At 47.9% G+C, this 14,253-nt stretch overlaps 1 protein-coding gene across 3 annotated transcripts in view; it reads left to right on the top strand.

Annotated features, from left to right (window-relative positions):
- LOC147114695 (uncharacterized) overlaps positions 1–14,253 on the top strand; it is an 89,362-nt gene that overhangs the window by 16,184 nt on the left and 58,925 nt on the right. Inside the window, exon 1 of one of the 3 annotated variants that reach the window (XM_085992545.1) lies at positions 6,498–7,426. The exons of 1 other annotated variant lie outside the window; for it this stretch is intronic. In XM_085992545.1, coding sequence (XP_085848671.1) covers positions 7,345–7,426 — 82 coding nt within the window. In that variant the 5' untranslated portion in view covers positions 6,498–7,344. Of the gene's footprint in view, positions 1–6,497; positions 7,427–14,253 lie in introns of those variants that run through there. One more of the 3 variants, XM_085992547.1, reaches the window with a different exon arrangement.

Raw genomic sequence — 14,253 nt, 5'->3', positions numbered from 1 at the left:
TTCAGTCGGTTTTCAGCCCCGTCCATAGTACTGAGGCTCTCCTGGCCAGTTATCAATGACAGTCTCTGTGACCATGGTGCCTCTTGCTTTCCTTGACTTTTTGCTTCATTCAATACTTTGTCCTGGGTTTTTTGCTTCTTCCAGGAGATCACATGGCTTTTGGGTGGGGCGGGGAGTGTATATATTGTGATTCACAAGACAGCGCATTTGAGTGGGGCAGGCTGGATGGACTAGAGGGTATTTTCTGTCCATCATTGTTCATATGTTCCTCCTCAGCTGCCTCTTTTCCATGGTTCATTTCCTCCCAGGACCACCCCTGTGTGGTTCTATTCCCATCTGCTCTAATGTAGCCAGCGTATCTCCTGAAATGATTTCTCTTCTCACCACCACTGGAGTATCCAAGATCCCATGCTTGGCACTCTCTTTTTCCTCCTTTACTTGTTGACCCATGGCAACATCAACCTTAGGCATAGGGTCAATTTCTTCATGTGAGATTGACACCCAGCTCTACCTCTCCACCACCACCCTCCGCTCCATGACCACCTCAGTTCTGTCAGACATCAAATCTTGGGTGAACTAGAAGTTCCTACAATTGAACATGGAGACGACTAAAACATCTTATTTGCCTTCCACCAATTCAGTACTTTATCATTGACACTGCCACCTTTGTATCTGTACACCAAGATCCCTTTGATCCTCAACTCTTGTTTTATCAGTTGCCTGAACTCCCAACACAAACTTCAACTTATCCAAAACTCCAATCCCTGCTAACTCTTTGCCTCCCTTGTCTTCAATGGATCTCCAGTGGCTCCCTGTCTCACAGTGTAATTAAAGTGTATGGGGAGTGAGCAGGAGAGTGAGATTAGGCCGAGTGTGATATTAAAGTGCATGGGGAGTGAGCAGGAGAGTGAGATTAGGCTGAGTGTGATATTAAAGTGTATGGGGAGTGAGCAGGAGAGTGAGATTAGGCCGAGTGTGATATTAAAGTGTATGGGGAGTGAGCAGGAGAGTGAGATTAGGCCGAGTGTGATATTAAAGTGTATGGGGAGTGAGCAGGAGAGTGAGATTAGGCCGAGTGTGATATTAAAGTGTATGGGGCGTGAGCAGGAGAGTGAGATTAGGCCGAGTGTGATATTAAAGTGTATGGGGAGTGAGCAGGAGAGTGAGATTAGGCCGAGTGTGATATTAAAGTGTATGGGGCGTGAGCAGGAGAGTGAGATTAGGCCGAGTGTGATATTAAAGTGTATGGGGAGTGAGCAGGAGAGTGAGATTAGGCCGAGTGTGATATTAAAGTGTATGGGGCGTGAGCAGGAGAGTGAGATTAGGCCGAGTGTGATATTAAAGTGTATGGGGAGTGAGCAGGAGAGTGGGATAAAAACACTGAAGTTGAATGCCCTGTCTCTGTGCTGGAACATTCTATGATTCATAAGTTCCAGTAGGGATGACTGGATAGTAAGCAGGAGGAGGAATCCTGGCTGAATTTTTTCCTCCTCTGCCTAAGAGATGCTGAGCCCAAGTGTCATACTCCAACCACTGCCTTAGCTGATATTAGCTAACTCAGCACAACAACAACAACTTGGATTTATATAGCACCTTTAATGTAGTAAAACGTCCCAAGGCACGTCACAGGAGTATCATAAAACAAAATTTGACACCGAGCCATAGAAGGAGAAATTATGGCAGGTTACCAAAAGCTAGTCAAAGAGGTAGGTTTTAAGGAGCGTCTTAAAGGAAGAAAGAGTGATAGAGAGGCAGAGAGGTTTAGGGAGGGAATTCCAAAGCTTAGGGCCTCGGCAGCTGAAGGCACGGCCACCAATGGTTGAGCGATTAAAATCAGGGTTGCTCAAGAGGGCAGAATTAGAGAAGCGCAGATATCTCGGGGGGTGGGGGGGGGGGGGGTGGGGGTGGGAGGCATTCTTGGGCTGGAGCGAGGCCATGGAGGGATTTGAAAACCAAGGATGAGAATTTTGAAATCGAGGCATTGCTTAACCAGGAGCCAATGTAGGTCAGCAAGCACAGGGCTGATGGGTGAACGGGACTTGGTGCGAGTTAGGACACGGGCAGCAGAGCTTTGGATGAGCTCAAGTTTACGGAGGGTAGAACGTGGGCGTCCAGCCAGGAGTGTGTTGGAATGGTCAAGTCTAGAGGTAACAAAGGCATGGATGAGGGTTTCAGCAGCAGATGAGCTGAAGCAGGGGCGGAGACGGGCGATGTTACAGAGGTGGAAATAGGAGGTCTTAGTTATGGCGTGGCTATGTGGTCGGAAGCTCATTTCAGGGTCAAATATGACACCGATGTTGCGAACAGTCTGGTTCAGCCTCAGACAGTTGCTAGGGAGAGGGATGGAGTCGGTGGCTAGGGAATGGAATTTGTGGCGGGGACCAAAGACAATGGCTTTAGTCTTGCCATATTTAATTGAAGGAAATTTCTGCTCATCCAGTACTGGATGTCGGACAAGCAGTCTGACAATTTAGAGACCGTGGAGGGGTCGAGAGACATGGTGGTGCCCAGACCAGAAACAGAACCCAGGGCCTTCCAGTCCACACTGCTTAGAGTCATAACAGACGGTGTGTTTACTCACTACCCCATCGGGAGGGAGAGCGCCAGAATATCTAACCTTATCTCCTCCGTTATTTGTCCTACAGCTGCTAGTCTTCCTTGATTTGACAGGTCCAGGGTCCTAGCTGCTACTGGAGATGCAGGGTATTACATACATGTGAAAAATATGTATATCCTTCTTGGATTGCCATTCCCCCTACAATCTTAAGGCTCCTAAACCGCAGCGTGGCATCACTAACCCAGTGGATGAGGTTTTAATTCAGGCAGCCTGGTCTTTGAGAAGAGCAGCTGAAAATTCTGGGACATTAAAAAGGGGCGTGTAACATTTGGGAATTTGTACCTATTTGGCCCGAGATTAATTTTAGTTTTTTTGCTTTGTTATGTTATGTTATTGATATAAGGTCAGGTTCAGCTTACAAAGTATTAACTCCCAGAGATACACAATCCATTTAGACTGTTGAATAGGATGATTAGGTAGGACCTCAAATAGAACAGCGATCAAAATGCTTACTTAGGACGGCTTTGAGGCAATGTCGTGGGAGCTTGTTGCTAGCTGACAGCAGAAAGAATAAAAGAAAGTGTCAGAATACGCTTGTTTTGTAGTTTATTTATAAATAAGCTGACAAGGAGTTAACTATGAAAATCGGCATTAAAAAAGGTCTTAAATAATCCGAGGGAGACCGCAGGGAATATTTGGTAGTGATGTGGAGCAGGGAAGGGCAAGCAATTCTCAACCAAGAAAGATATTGGAAACTAAGGGGGCTAAATTCGGTTGATTTGCACCTCCCGTTAGCGCCCTAAGGGTGCTAAAGGGGCACAAATCAACTAGTGCCTGGGCGCGGCACTGCTAACGCCTCCCGCAAAATTCAGTGGGACGTTAGCGGTGGTGCTAGCCGTTAGCGCCGCGGGCGATGACGTCATCACCATGTACAGCGCCCTGGCTGTAATATTGGATGGCGTCCCCCGACTTACCGCCGGACGCTATGTCTGCCAGAGTTAGGGGGGGCCTACCTGTGGCCGGGGCAGTGCTAGTTAAAGGGGAGGTGCCAGGAGGCCTTTTTCTTTGCTGGCCGCCTGCCAGCACCGGCCCCCTGTTGCTGTCCCCGGCCCCTGTGAAGCCCCCCCGCGGGGTGCCGGCTGCTCGCTATGAGCCCAGCACTGCTCTTGAGTGCCAGGCTCGCTTGCTGGCACTCCTGATCCCTAGTGGCCCAGCTGGGTGCCAGGATGCGCTGCGCCAGGCCCCTCCCCTTTAATAAGGGGAGGAAGGCCTGCAGTACCGTGGTGTGACGTGCCGCAGCGCTGCGATATTGGCTCACAGCGCCCCAAGAGGGACAAGGGGCGCTTCCAGTAGCGCCCCTGCTCCCTCTCGGGGCGCTACCTGGGAAAATCGGCCGCGGGAGCGCTAACTTTTTTGGGGCTCTAAAATTAGCACCCCGGCGAAGGTAGCGCCAATTTTTACCGCTAAAACTTTGAAATCACAGTTGAATGCAGTGATGGGGGAAGTGAGGCTTCTTCCGAATGGATGAGCTAGTCTTCCAGCTGGAACTTGCAAAGTGAAATTTCTGTCAGGATTAAAGAGAGCTGAGGGAATGAAGAATACAGACTGGGGCCACATAACCTGCTTCATGTCACTGGCCTGATGCACCATGACGGAAATAGCTTCAAATGCTGAGCCCCTACTGCTGCCTGTTTGAGATCAATTAACTCAACATAGGTCTGGTATTGACCTGGGACCTTCCTAGTAGCTCAGCAGTGCTGCCCTCTAACCAGTTCCCTCCAAGGCAGACTTCCATCTGCTGCTTTGGATGTTGCTTCCATGACATAGCGGCACCAAAGACATTTCCAGAGGTTATCCCATTACACCACAGGAGAGGACTAGAGCAATAGAACATGCCTAACTTATGCGGATCTATAACCAATTTCAGAACTCACCAATATACACCTGCATCTGACTTATAATATTTGATGTTCCATCTACCAGGACCTCCCAAAAAAAATGCTCTTGTGGAGAGACTAGAGATGCTGGAATTGATCTCCTTAGAGCAGAGGAGATATAATAAATGTGTTAAAAATTATGAAGGGTTTTGAGAGAGTAAATAAGAAGAAACTGGTCCAGAAATTCGGGTCGGAGGCTTCCCGGGTGCAAGCCTCCGACCTGCACTTAGCTTGCGTGCCGGCCGTTGTGCTGTGGGCCCACGTGGGATTCCGATCCTGGGCCTGCTCCAACTGCCGGCGCGCAGTGCTTGCGTATCCCAGGGGCGCAGTTAGTTCGAAGCGTCCCCTGGGATCACGTGGGCCATGGAGAGCCAATGGTAGCAGGGAATCTGTATTCATAGATTTGACAGGAAGAGCTGTTAAATCTATGAATACAATTCAGCCCCAAAACATCACTAAAACTGCAAATATTTTTTTTTAAATCACATTTTTAAAATAACTATAAATTACATAAAATAACTATTTTAAACAATCATTTAAATTTTTGAAAAAATTAATTACAGTTTCTAAACGGGGTTAAAAATAAACTTACCTTTCTTTAAAGTATTTAAAAATAATAAACCTATGGAAAAAATGTTTTAATTTAACTTAATTCACCACTTACCTTGTTAAAAGCAGGCTGCTTTTTATAAGCGTAGCTCCTGGAGACTTACCCTCCCGGAGAAAGCTGCAAAAAAAACGGAAGTTCCAGGTGTACGCGCTGCCTCTCCAGCACATGCGTTTGACCTGTGAACCCCTTCCTTTAAGGGAACAGAAGTTCCGGTTTCCCGTGCATGCACAAAACTGGCACTTTCGTTAGGCCTACGCGTGAGTACCCAGCGCATACTCACCCATGGGGACCCGAAGTTTTGGCCCACTGTTTCCACTGGCAGGAGGGTCGGTAACCAGAGGACACAGATTTAAGATGCTTGGCAAAAGTACTGGAGGGGAAATGAGAATTTTTTTACACAGCGAGTTGTTATGATCTGGAACCCACTGCCTGAAAGGGTGGTGGAAGCAGATTCAATAAGAACATAACTAGTAAGAGCAGGAGTAGGCCATATGGCCCCTCGAGCCTGCTCCGCCATTCAATAAAATCATGGCTGATCATCAACCTCAACTCCATTTTCCTGCGTGATCTCCATATACCTTGATTCCCCTAGAGTCCAAAAATCTATCTATCTCAGCCTTGAATATACTCTTTCAAAAGTGAATTGGATAAATACTTGAAAAGGAAAAATTTGCACGATGGGGAAAGAGCAGGGAGTGGGACTAAGTGGATAGCTCTTTCAAAGAACCGGCACAGGCACGATGGGCTGAATGGTGTCAGCAGCGGCTCAGTTCGTAGCACTCTTGCCGCTGAGTCAGAAGGTTGTAGGTTCAAGTCCCACCCCAGAGACTTGAGCACAAAAATCTAGGCTGACACTTCAGTGCAGTACTGAGGGAGCGCTACTCTGTCAGAGATGCCATCTTTTGGATGAGACGTTAAACCAAAGTTCCATCTGCTCTCTCAGGTGGGCATAAAAGAACACATAACACTATTTCGAAGAAGAGCAGGGGAGTTATCTCCGGTGTCCTAGCCAATGTTTGTCCCTAAATCAACATCGCTAAAACAGGTTATCTGGTCGTTATCACATTGTTGTTTGTGGGAGCTTGCTGTGCACAAATTGGCTGCTGCGTTTCCTACATTACAACAGTGACTACACTTCAAAAATACTTCATTGGCTGTAAAGCGTTTGGGATGTCCTAAGGTGATGAGAGGCGTTATGTAAATGCATGTCTTTCTTTTCCTTCTGTGCTGTAAGACTTCATGATTCTATGGAAAAAATCTGCCTCCCATTGAGAGAAGCCGTCTTTTGCCTCAGGTTGATTTCTGTGCCTTCAGTAATCGTGGACAGGAATAGCAGTGAGATCAGCACATAAAGGCAGTGTCAGTAATTGGGTTAAAAGCTTTTCATGTCTGAGTGCAGCAGGGAAGCTTAATGCTCTTCACTTAATCAATAGAAAGGTTTCTACTTCACCTCTGAGGCTTCTGTAGATGCAAAGCTTTGATTACACACTGGAGGAAAGCAAAGTGACGCCTGTCCTGTGTGTGTCTCAGTGTCAGCTCCTGTACATTTACAGTACACAGTGGACAAAAGGAACGATTCACTCCCATCTGGTACTGTACGACTCGATGTGTCTCAGTGTCAGCTCCTGTACATTTACAGTACACAGCGGGTAAAAGGAACGATTCACTCCCGTCTGGTACTGTACGGCTCATGCGTGTCTAACTATGAGCTCCTGTACATGTACAGTACACACCAGGTAAAAAAGAACAAACCAGTGATTAGGAATCAAGAGCGGAAATATTGTAAATGTTTATTTTACATTTTGTTGTCTTGAACTGTGCCCTGACTGAATGTTGCATCGACTGGAAGACCGATGACTGCGCCAAAAACCTCTGCCGCGCAGTATCTCCAATCCCGTTCCAGTGGAGCTTCTACTGCTCTTCCTTTCATTTGTTCCCATGGAAATGCAGGCGAGCGAAAAGGTCTAAAGCCGTTGTGGCTTGATCCGGGAGTTCTCGTTGTTATAGTGAATGTTCCAGAATGTTCTTTGGACAAGAGCACGGAGAGCTAATTAAATCCCTGAGAGGTGGCCAACTGCTTTTTAATGAGATTGGGGCACAAACAAATGCTGTGAGACACACTCGAGCTGTTGATGCGCTTGCGGGCAGTTTTAAAATCAATTCTTCGAGAGGGTTGTTAGGCAGATTCCTGCTCACACACCAGTGTCAGATCACCGCTCATCCTTTGTTATATAACGAAAATGAGTTGTTGGCTTTTATCGATCGCTGCTGTCTCCTCCCGTAGACTAAGTGCTGACGCAGATAGACCGGTACCTGCAGCTGGTTAGTATCATCGGGAGAAAGTTGAACTGGTGATTCTCTTAACTCTGCTTCTCACTGTAATCCTGATTTACTTCATCCTTTATCTTATTATTTTCACCATTGGGTGGTGTCCCTCTCAGTTGGTCTTCACCCATCACCCTGGGATGGTGTCCCTCACTGTGGGCCCAGGCCCTTCACCCTGGGATGGTGTCCCTCACTGTGGGCCCAGGCCCTTCACCCTGGGATGGTGTCCCTCACTGTGGGCCCAGGCCCTTCACCCTGGGATGGTGTCCCTCGCTGTGGGCCCAGGCCCTTCACCCTGGGATGGTGTCCCTCGCTGTGGGCCCAGGCCCTTCACCCTGGGATGGTGTCCCTCACTGTGGGCCCAGGCCCTTCACCCTGGGATGGTGTCCCTCACTGTGGGCCCAGGCCCTTCACCCTGGGATGGTGTCCCTCACTGTGGGCCCAGGCCCTTCACCCTGGGATGGTGTCCCTCACTGTGGGCCCAGGCCCTTCACCCTGGGATGGTGTCCCTCACTGTGGGCCCAGGCCCTTCACCCTGGGATGGTGTCCCTCACCGTGGGCCCGGGCCCTTCACCCTGGGATGGTGTCCCTCACCGTGGGCCCGGGCCCTTCACCCTGGGATGGTGTCCCTCACCGTGGGCCCGGGCCCTTCACCCTGGGATAGTGTTCATCATCGTGGGCCCAGGCCCTTCACCCTGGGATGGTGTCCCTCACCGTGGGCCCAGGCCCTTCACCCTGGGATGGTGTCCCTCACCGTGGGCCCAGGCCCTTCACCCTGGGATGGTGTTGCTAGTTGAGAGTTTGGGCCCTTCATCATTAAATGGTGTCCCTCACCATGGATCCGATACCTTCAGCTTTGGGTGATTCCCTAAGAGTCTGTCGGGGTCCCTCACCATAGGCCTGGGCCTTTCACCCTGGGATGGTGTCCCTCACCGTGGGCCCAGGCCCTTCACCCTGGGATGATGTCCCTCACCATGGGCCTGGGCCCTTCACTCTGGGATGGTGAAAAAAGACAATCTACTGGATTTTTAGGGGGTTGAAAGATGTGCAAATCTGAAAACAGATTGGATGGCGGGTGGTTGGGGGGGTGGGCGGGGATTAAAGGATTCCGAAGAAGGAATTATTTTCCCCATCAGAGCACCAGCCACATTGTACGCTCCGACTGCCTGCCTTTCTTCGATGGTTATGACTGTGCCCGGGTGGCCCTGGAGAAGGAGCACGCAATGTCTGCCGGTACACTTGAGGCCTTTTGTGACCGGTGGGCACCGGAGGGACTGGAGTGCATAGTGGATACAGAAAACAATGATGATGATTTGATAAGTTTCCTTTGTTTTTCTTATTGTTTATTTTTGTGCCCCTTTAAAAATGGGGTGCTTTTGCTAAATTGATTTTGATTGATAACATAGTCATCCTAATTGGCAGTTAAGAGAGTCAAAAGACAGCACCTCAGACAGTGCAGCACTCCCTCAGTACTGCACTGAAGTGTCTGCCTGCTTTATGTGCTCAAGTCTCTGGAGTGGGGCTTGTGCCCGTATCCTTCTGACTCAGGCGAGAGTACCAACACTGAGCCAAGGCTGATACCATAATTGATCTCAACATTGCTGGGCTTGGGAAGAGGGAAAGAAATCAGCCAGGGTACACGCCCCTGGATAGTATATAGAGGCCCCTGCAGCAAAGTGTGCATGTGCATATTTTGACATCAGACCAAGATCAGGCTATGACTGTGACGATTGCAAATAGTCTCTGTAGTGATGATTGCAGACTCCCTCTGTAGTCTCACACACAAGTCTCACTTATGCAAGGCACTACAGGTTTGTAGAAGCCGTTGAATTGTACCCCAATGTAAGTCAGTGGGTGTAACAATGGAGGATTATGGGTACAGTAGCCTAGTGTAACAATGTAGATAATGACATGTTCGTCAGAAATCCAAAGTTCTGACAACCAAGGTTTAGTTGGTGTTCCTCTGTCGCAAGTTCTTATCCTTATGATTGTTTGTGGAATTGGTTTTCATTAGCCTGGTTATGGAACTGGACTAGCAGCCTACAGATTCTGAGTTCAAATCTCAACATGGTAGAATCAGAATTGGACACTGAGAAACTGTTTCCACTTGTGGGTGAGTCAGGAGAAGGGGGCATAAATATCAGATAGCTACTAATGGATCAAATAAAGAATTTAGGAGGAAATGTCTTTACACAGAGTGGTGAAAATGTGGAACTTGCTGCCACATGGAGTGGTTGAGCAGAGAGCATTGATGCATTTAAGGGAAGACTTGCTGCATACATGAGGGAGAAGGGAATTTAAGGATATGCAGGCAGGGTGGGATAGAGGTAATTAGAGTGGGAGTCATCTTGAATGGAGTATAAACACTGGCATAGACCAGTTAGGCCAAAAGGCCTGTTTCTGTGCTGTGAATTCAATAAATCTGGTAATTTATGAGCTGGCACCAGAAAAATAACTATGAAGCTGCCGGATTGTCGTAAAAATGCAACTAGGTCACTAATGTCCTTCAGCGAAGGGGACTGCCACCCCTACCAAGTCTGCTCGTGACTCCAGTTCTGCACTATGTGGTTGACCCTTGCTGCCCTCTGAAGTTGTAAGACAACCTCTGTGCTGAAAAAAGTCCACCACTGTAACAAGGGATGGGCAATAAACATAACTTTGCCAGTGTAGCCCACATCGAGAGAGCAAAGGGAGAAAATTAGCTGGGAAAAAGTGAGTTAGAAAAACCCAGCAGGATTTGTTATTGTGAAGGTAAACAGCCTCTCTCTGGTTTATCACTACCCATTTGTTTTTTTCCAACAAATTGTTATTTTACAGTTTATTCAATACTTGGAGACGTTTTGAGGTTTCTAAATGGCTCTTTGTCAGCTGATGAATACATTGCTGCATTGTTTAAATCGGTACCCAGACAATTGCAGGGGCAGACAGCAGGGGCAATACCATCTGCTTATACCCTGTAGCCTGTCTATTATGGCTGTGCCATCTGGAGCCCCTCCCCCACCCTTCCCGTGCTGCAGCCAACCCACTGCAGTGGCCCTTTCTAAAACCAGATTGCTGAACAAAATTGGCAGCGCTGTGTTATCCAAGAGTGTAAATAGATCGCATTCTCCGACTCCCCCACCCATTCCCTGTGATTAGCCAGCCATCTGTCCTTGTTGCAGGAGGGGGAAGGGTAGAGGGTGTGCATCAATCATAAAATATGGTAAGAGGGAGGTAGGGGATGGGGTTGTGTACCAAAGTGCACAGTGAGGGACAGGGAATGCCAGCAATACTTTCATGGAGTTTCACTGCTTGCTTCCTATAATGTAGACCATGACAAGTTATTTCACCTTGTCCGGAACAGTAGAACCAGAGGACATGGCCTGCGTTTGCAGGGGGTAAGTTCAAAAGTAATCTACGGAAAAACTACTTCAGTGAGCGAATGGTCAACCTATGGAACTTGCTCGGGAGACGGTGGAAGAAGATAGTATTGATTCAATCAAATGCAAATTAGATAGATTTCTTTCAGAAAGTAATATTTTGGGATACAGTATATGAGCAATTTGAGACATATGGTAAATTGGGAGGAACAGGTGACTTTGGACTTGTGGTTCGAATGCTCCGCACGACTGGGATTTTCCAGGCCTCATGTCTGGGTCTGTTCTAGACTAATTGATAAGATATTGATTGCTATGGTTAGTCAACAACTCCATTATCATTGTATAATGTGACTACCAGGATGGCAAAAGGCGAACTAGATGGACCGTGGTATTTAAAAAAAATAATTCCTATGTTCGTTATCTTGATAGTATCTGTATTTATAATAGTAAATCTGTTTGATGAAATACTGTACTAACTCACACGCAAGTCATGCTTATTTTGAAGCACAGAACGGGAGATTACAGTACAGAAGGTGGCCTTTGACCTACCTTGCCTGTGCCAGTGTGAGCTATTCAACTCCAATCCCATTATCTTGCCCTTTCTACAAATCCTTCCTTTTCAAATACTTATCCTCTGTCTCAATAGCGCCTTGTGGCAAAGCATTCCACGTTCTAACAACCCTCTGTCTGAAAAAAGATTCTTCTAACTTCCCCTTTCATTCTCTCCAGGAACAGAAAATATTGGATCCACAACATCTGCAAGCTCTTAATTCACCTTCCCACAAAAATAGTTGGAGTTATGAATAACAGTTGACCTTTGAAAGAACTCACCCAGTGTTTACTTAACAACAAGACTTTGTATCCTTAAAGGGACATACACCTGCACTTTAGCAGCAGAACAATCCACTGTGTGTTACATGTATAATGCCCTTGTTCTTATAACATAGGGCATCGTCTGACTTCCTGTCAGCAGGGCTGTAGGTAATTTACTGGTATATATAAAGAAGTTTTGAGATGTATCTTTCAGACTCAGGTGTCACACATGCAAATCTTTGTGTCACATTTAAAAAAATTTTTTTTTTAAATAAGTGCATGATGTGCCTTCAATAACCACAAAACTAGAAGTTATAAACTTTAACAAGTTGGCTTTTAATCACTAAGATCAGAGCTAACATCTCAACACACTGACTGGCTCGTAGGAATGAGTCATAAAGATCCTGGGATCTTTATGTAAGAGAAGTCAGGGGTGGAGCCAAGAGCCAAGACCTGGAACATTCCAGGTTAGTCAGGAAAGAGGAAGTGAAACTATACACCGTGTGGGGGAGGGTAATATACAGGAGTGCAAAACGAATACAGGCAAGAACGAATACAGGCAAGACAAACAGATTTCATTACATTCACCCCTTCTTTAGATTTAGTCCATCGGGGTGATGTTTCTTAAAAGTTGGTATAAGTGAGTCTGTCAGGAGGTTTTGCGGTTCTCAGTGATCGGCGCAAAGCCAGTTGGGGTGCCTCTAGGGGAGTGGATTCTGGTTCCTCCGCTGTCCGGGCCTCCGCAGTGTCTTCCAGGTTATCTGCAGTGTCCTCCAGGTTAAAGTTGGGTATTGATACCTCTGGGCGTCCTGTCTCTTTTTGGTGTAGGTCTTCCTCAGGTAGTCTCTCATCGTTCTCTCCGCTCCCCGAGGGAGCGAGGTCTTTTATGGAAACAGTGTCCTCTCGCCCGTCAGAGTATTTGATATAGGCATACTGAGGGTTTGCATGGAGGAGCTGTACCTTTTCCACAAGGGGATCCGTTTTATGGCCTCTCACGTGCTTCCGCAATAGTACTGTCCCTGGAGACGTCAGCCACGCGGGTAGAGATATGCCCGAGGTAGATTTTCGGGGGAAAACGAACATCTTTTCGTGAGGGGTAGCGTTAGTGGCTGTACATAACAGAGACCTTATGGAGTGGAGCACGTCTGGGAGGACTTCCTGCCAGCGGGAGGTCGGAAGGCCTTTTGACTTTAAGGCTAACGTGACAGCCTTCCAAACAGTAGCATTCTCCCTTACCACTTGCCCATTACCCCGGGGGTTGTAGCTAGTGGTTCTGCTAGTGGCTAACCCCTTTGAGAGCAAGAACTGGCGCAGTTCGTCACTCATAAATGACGTCCCCCTATCGCTGTGTATGTAGTTCGGCATGCCAAACATGCAGAATAGATTACCGAGACACTTGATGACCGTGGCACTGGTCATGTCTGGGCAGGGAATGGCGAAGGGGAAGCGGGAATATTCATCGATGATATTGAGGAAGTATACGTTACGGTCGGCAGAGGGAAGGGGTCCTTTGAAGTCCAGACTTAGGCGCTCGAATGGCCGTGTGGCTTTGATAAGGTGTGTACGGTCAGGCCTGCAGAAACGAGGCTTGCATTCCGCACAGATGCGGCAGGCTCTGGTCATTGCCCTGACCACCTCGATGGAGTGGGGCAGATTGCGGGACTTTATAAAATGGTATAGTCGGGTGACCGAGGTCGTTGTGGAGACCCTGTAATTTGTCCATATGAATGCTGGCACACATTCCCCGCGATAGGGCGTCTGGGGGTTCATTAAGGGCTCCCGGCCTGTACATAATATCATAGTCGAACGTGGATAGTTCGATCCTCCACCTGAGTATTTTGTCATTCTTGATTTTCCCCCTTTGTTATTAAACATGAAAGCCACCGACCGCTGGTCGGTGAGCAGGGTGAAACGTTTGCCGGCTAGGTAGTGTCTCCAGTGCCGTACTGCCTCCACTATAGCCTGTGCCTCCTTCTCGACAGAAGAGTGCCTGATTTCAGGTCCCTGAAGGGTTCGGGAGAAGGCGGCCACAGGTCTCCCAGCCTGATTGAGGGTCGCAGCTAAAGCAAAGTCTGACACATCGCTTTCGACTTGAAAGGGAATGCTTTCGTCCACTGCACACAGTGCAGCCCTTTCAATGTCCTCTTTGATACTGGTGAAAGCCTCCCGAGCTTCAGCTGATAGTGGGAAGGACGTCGATTTAATGAGGGGTCGGGCCTTATCAGAGGAGTTGGGCACCCATTGGGCATAATACGAAAAAAATCCCAGGCACCTTTTTAAGGCTTTGGGATTGTGTGGCAGGGGCAGTTCCTTTAGGGGGCGTAATCGGTCAGGGTCCGGTCCAATTACCCCATCTTCCACCACACAGCCGAGGATACAGAGACGGGTTGTGTTGAAGACACATTTGTCTTCGTTGTAGGTTAGATTCAGCTTTAGGGCAGTTTTTAAAAATCTCGCAAGATTTAGATCGTGGTCTTGCTGGTTGTGCCCGCAGATAGTGACATTGTCCAGATAGGGGTAGGTAGCTTGTAGTTTATTCTCGTCAACCATGAGGTCCATCTCACGTTGGAAGACCGAGACCCCATTTGTTACCCCGAAGGGCACTCTGAGAAAATGGTAGAGGCGTCCGTTCGCCTCGAAGGCGGTGTATGG

This window comes from Somniosus microcephalus, chromosome 7, assembly GCF_052327205.1.
Source record: "Somniosus microcephalus isolate GS21.2 chromosome 7, FLI_Smic_1.0, whole genome shotgun sequence".
Classification (NCBI taxonomy): domain Eukaryota; kingdom Metazoa; phylum Chordata; class Chondrichthyes; order Squaliformes; family Somniosidae; genus Somniosus; species Somniosus microcephalus.
Note: the sequence above shows the minus strand (reverse complement) of the source record. Positions and strands in the feature narration are given on the sequence as shown.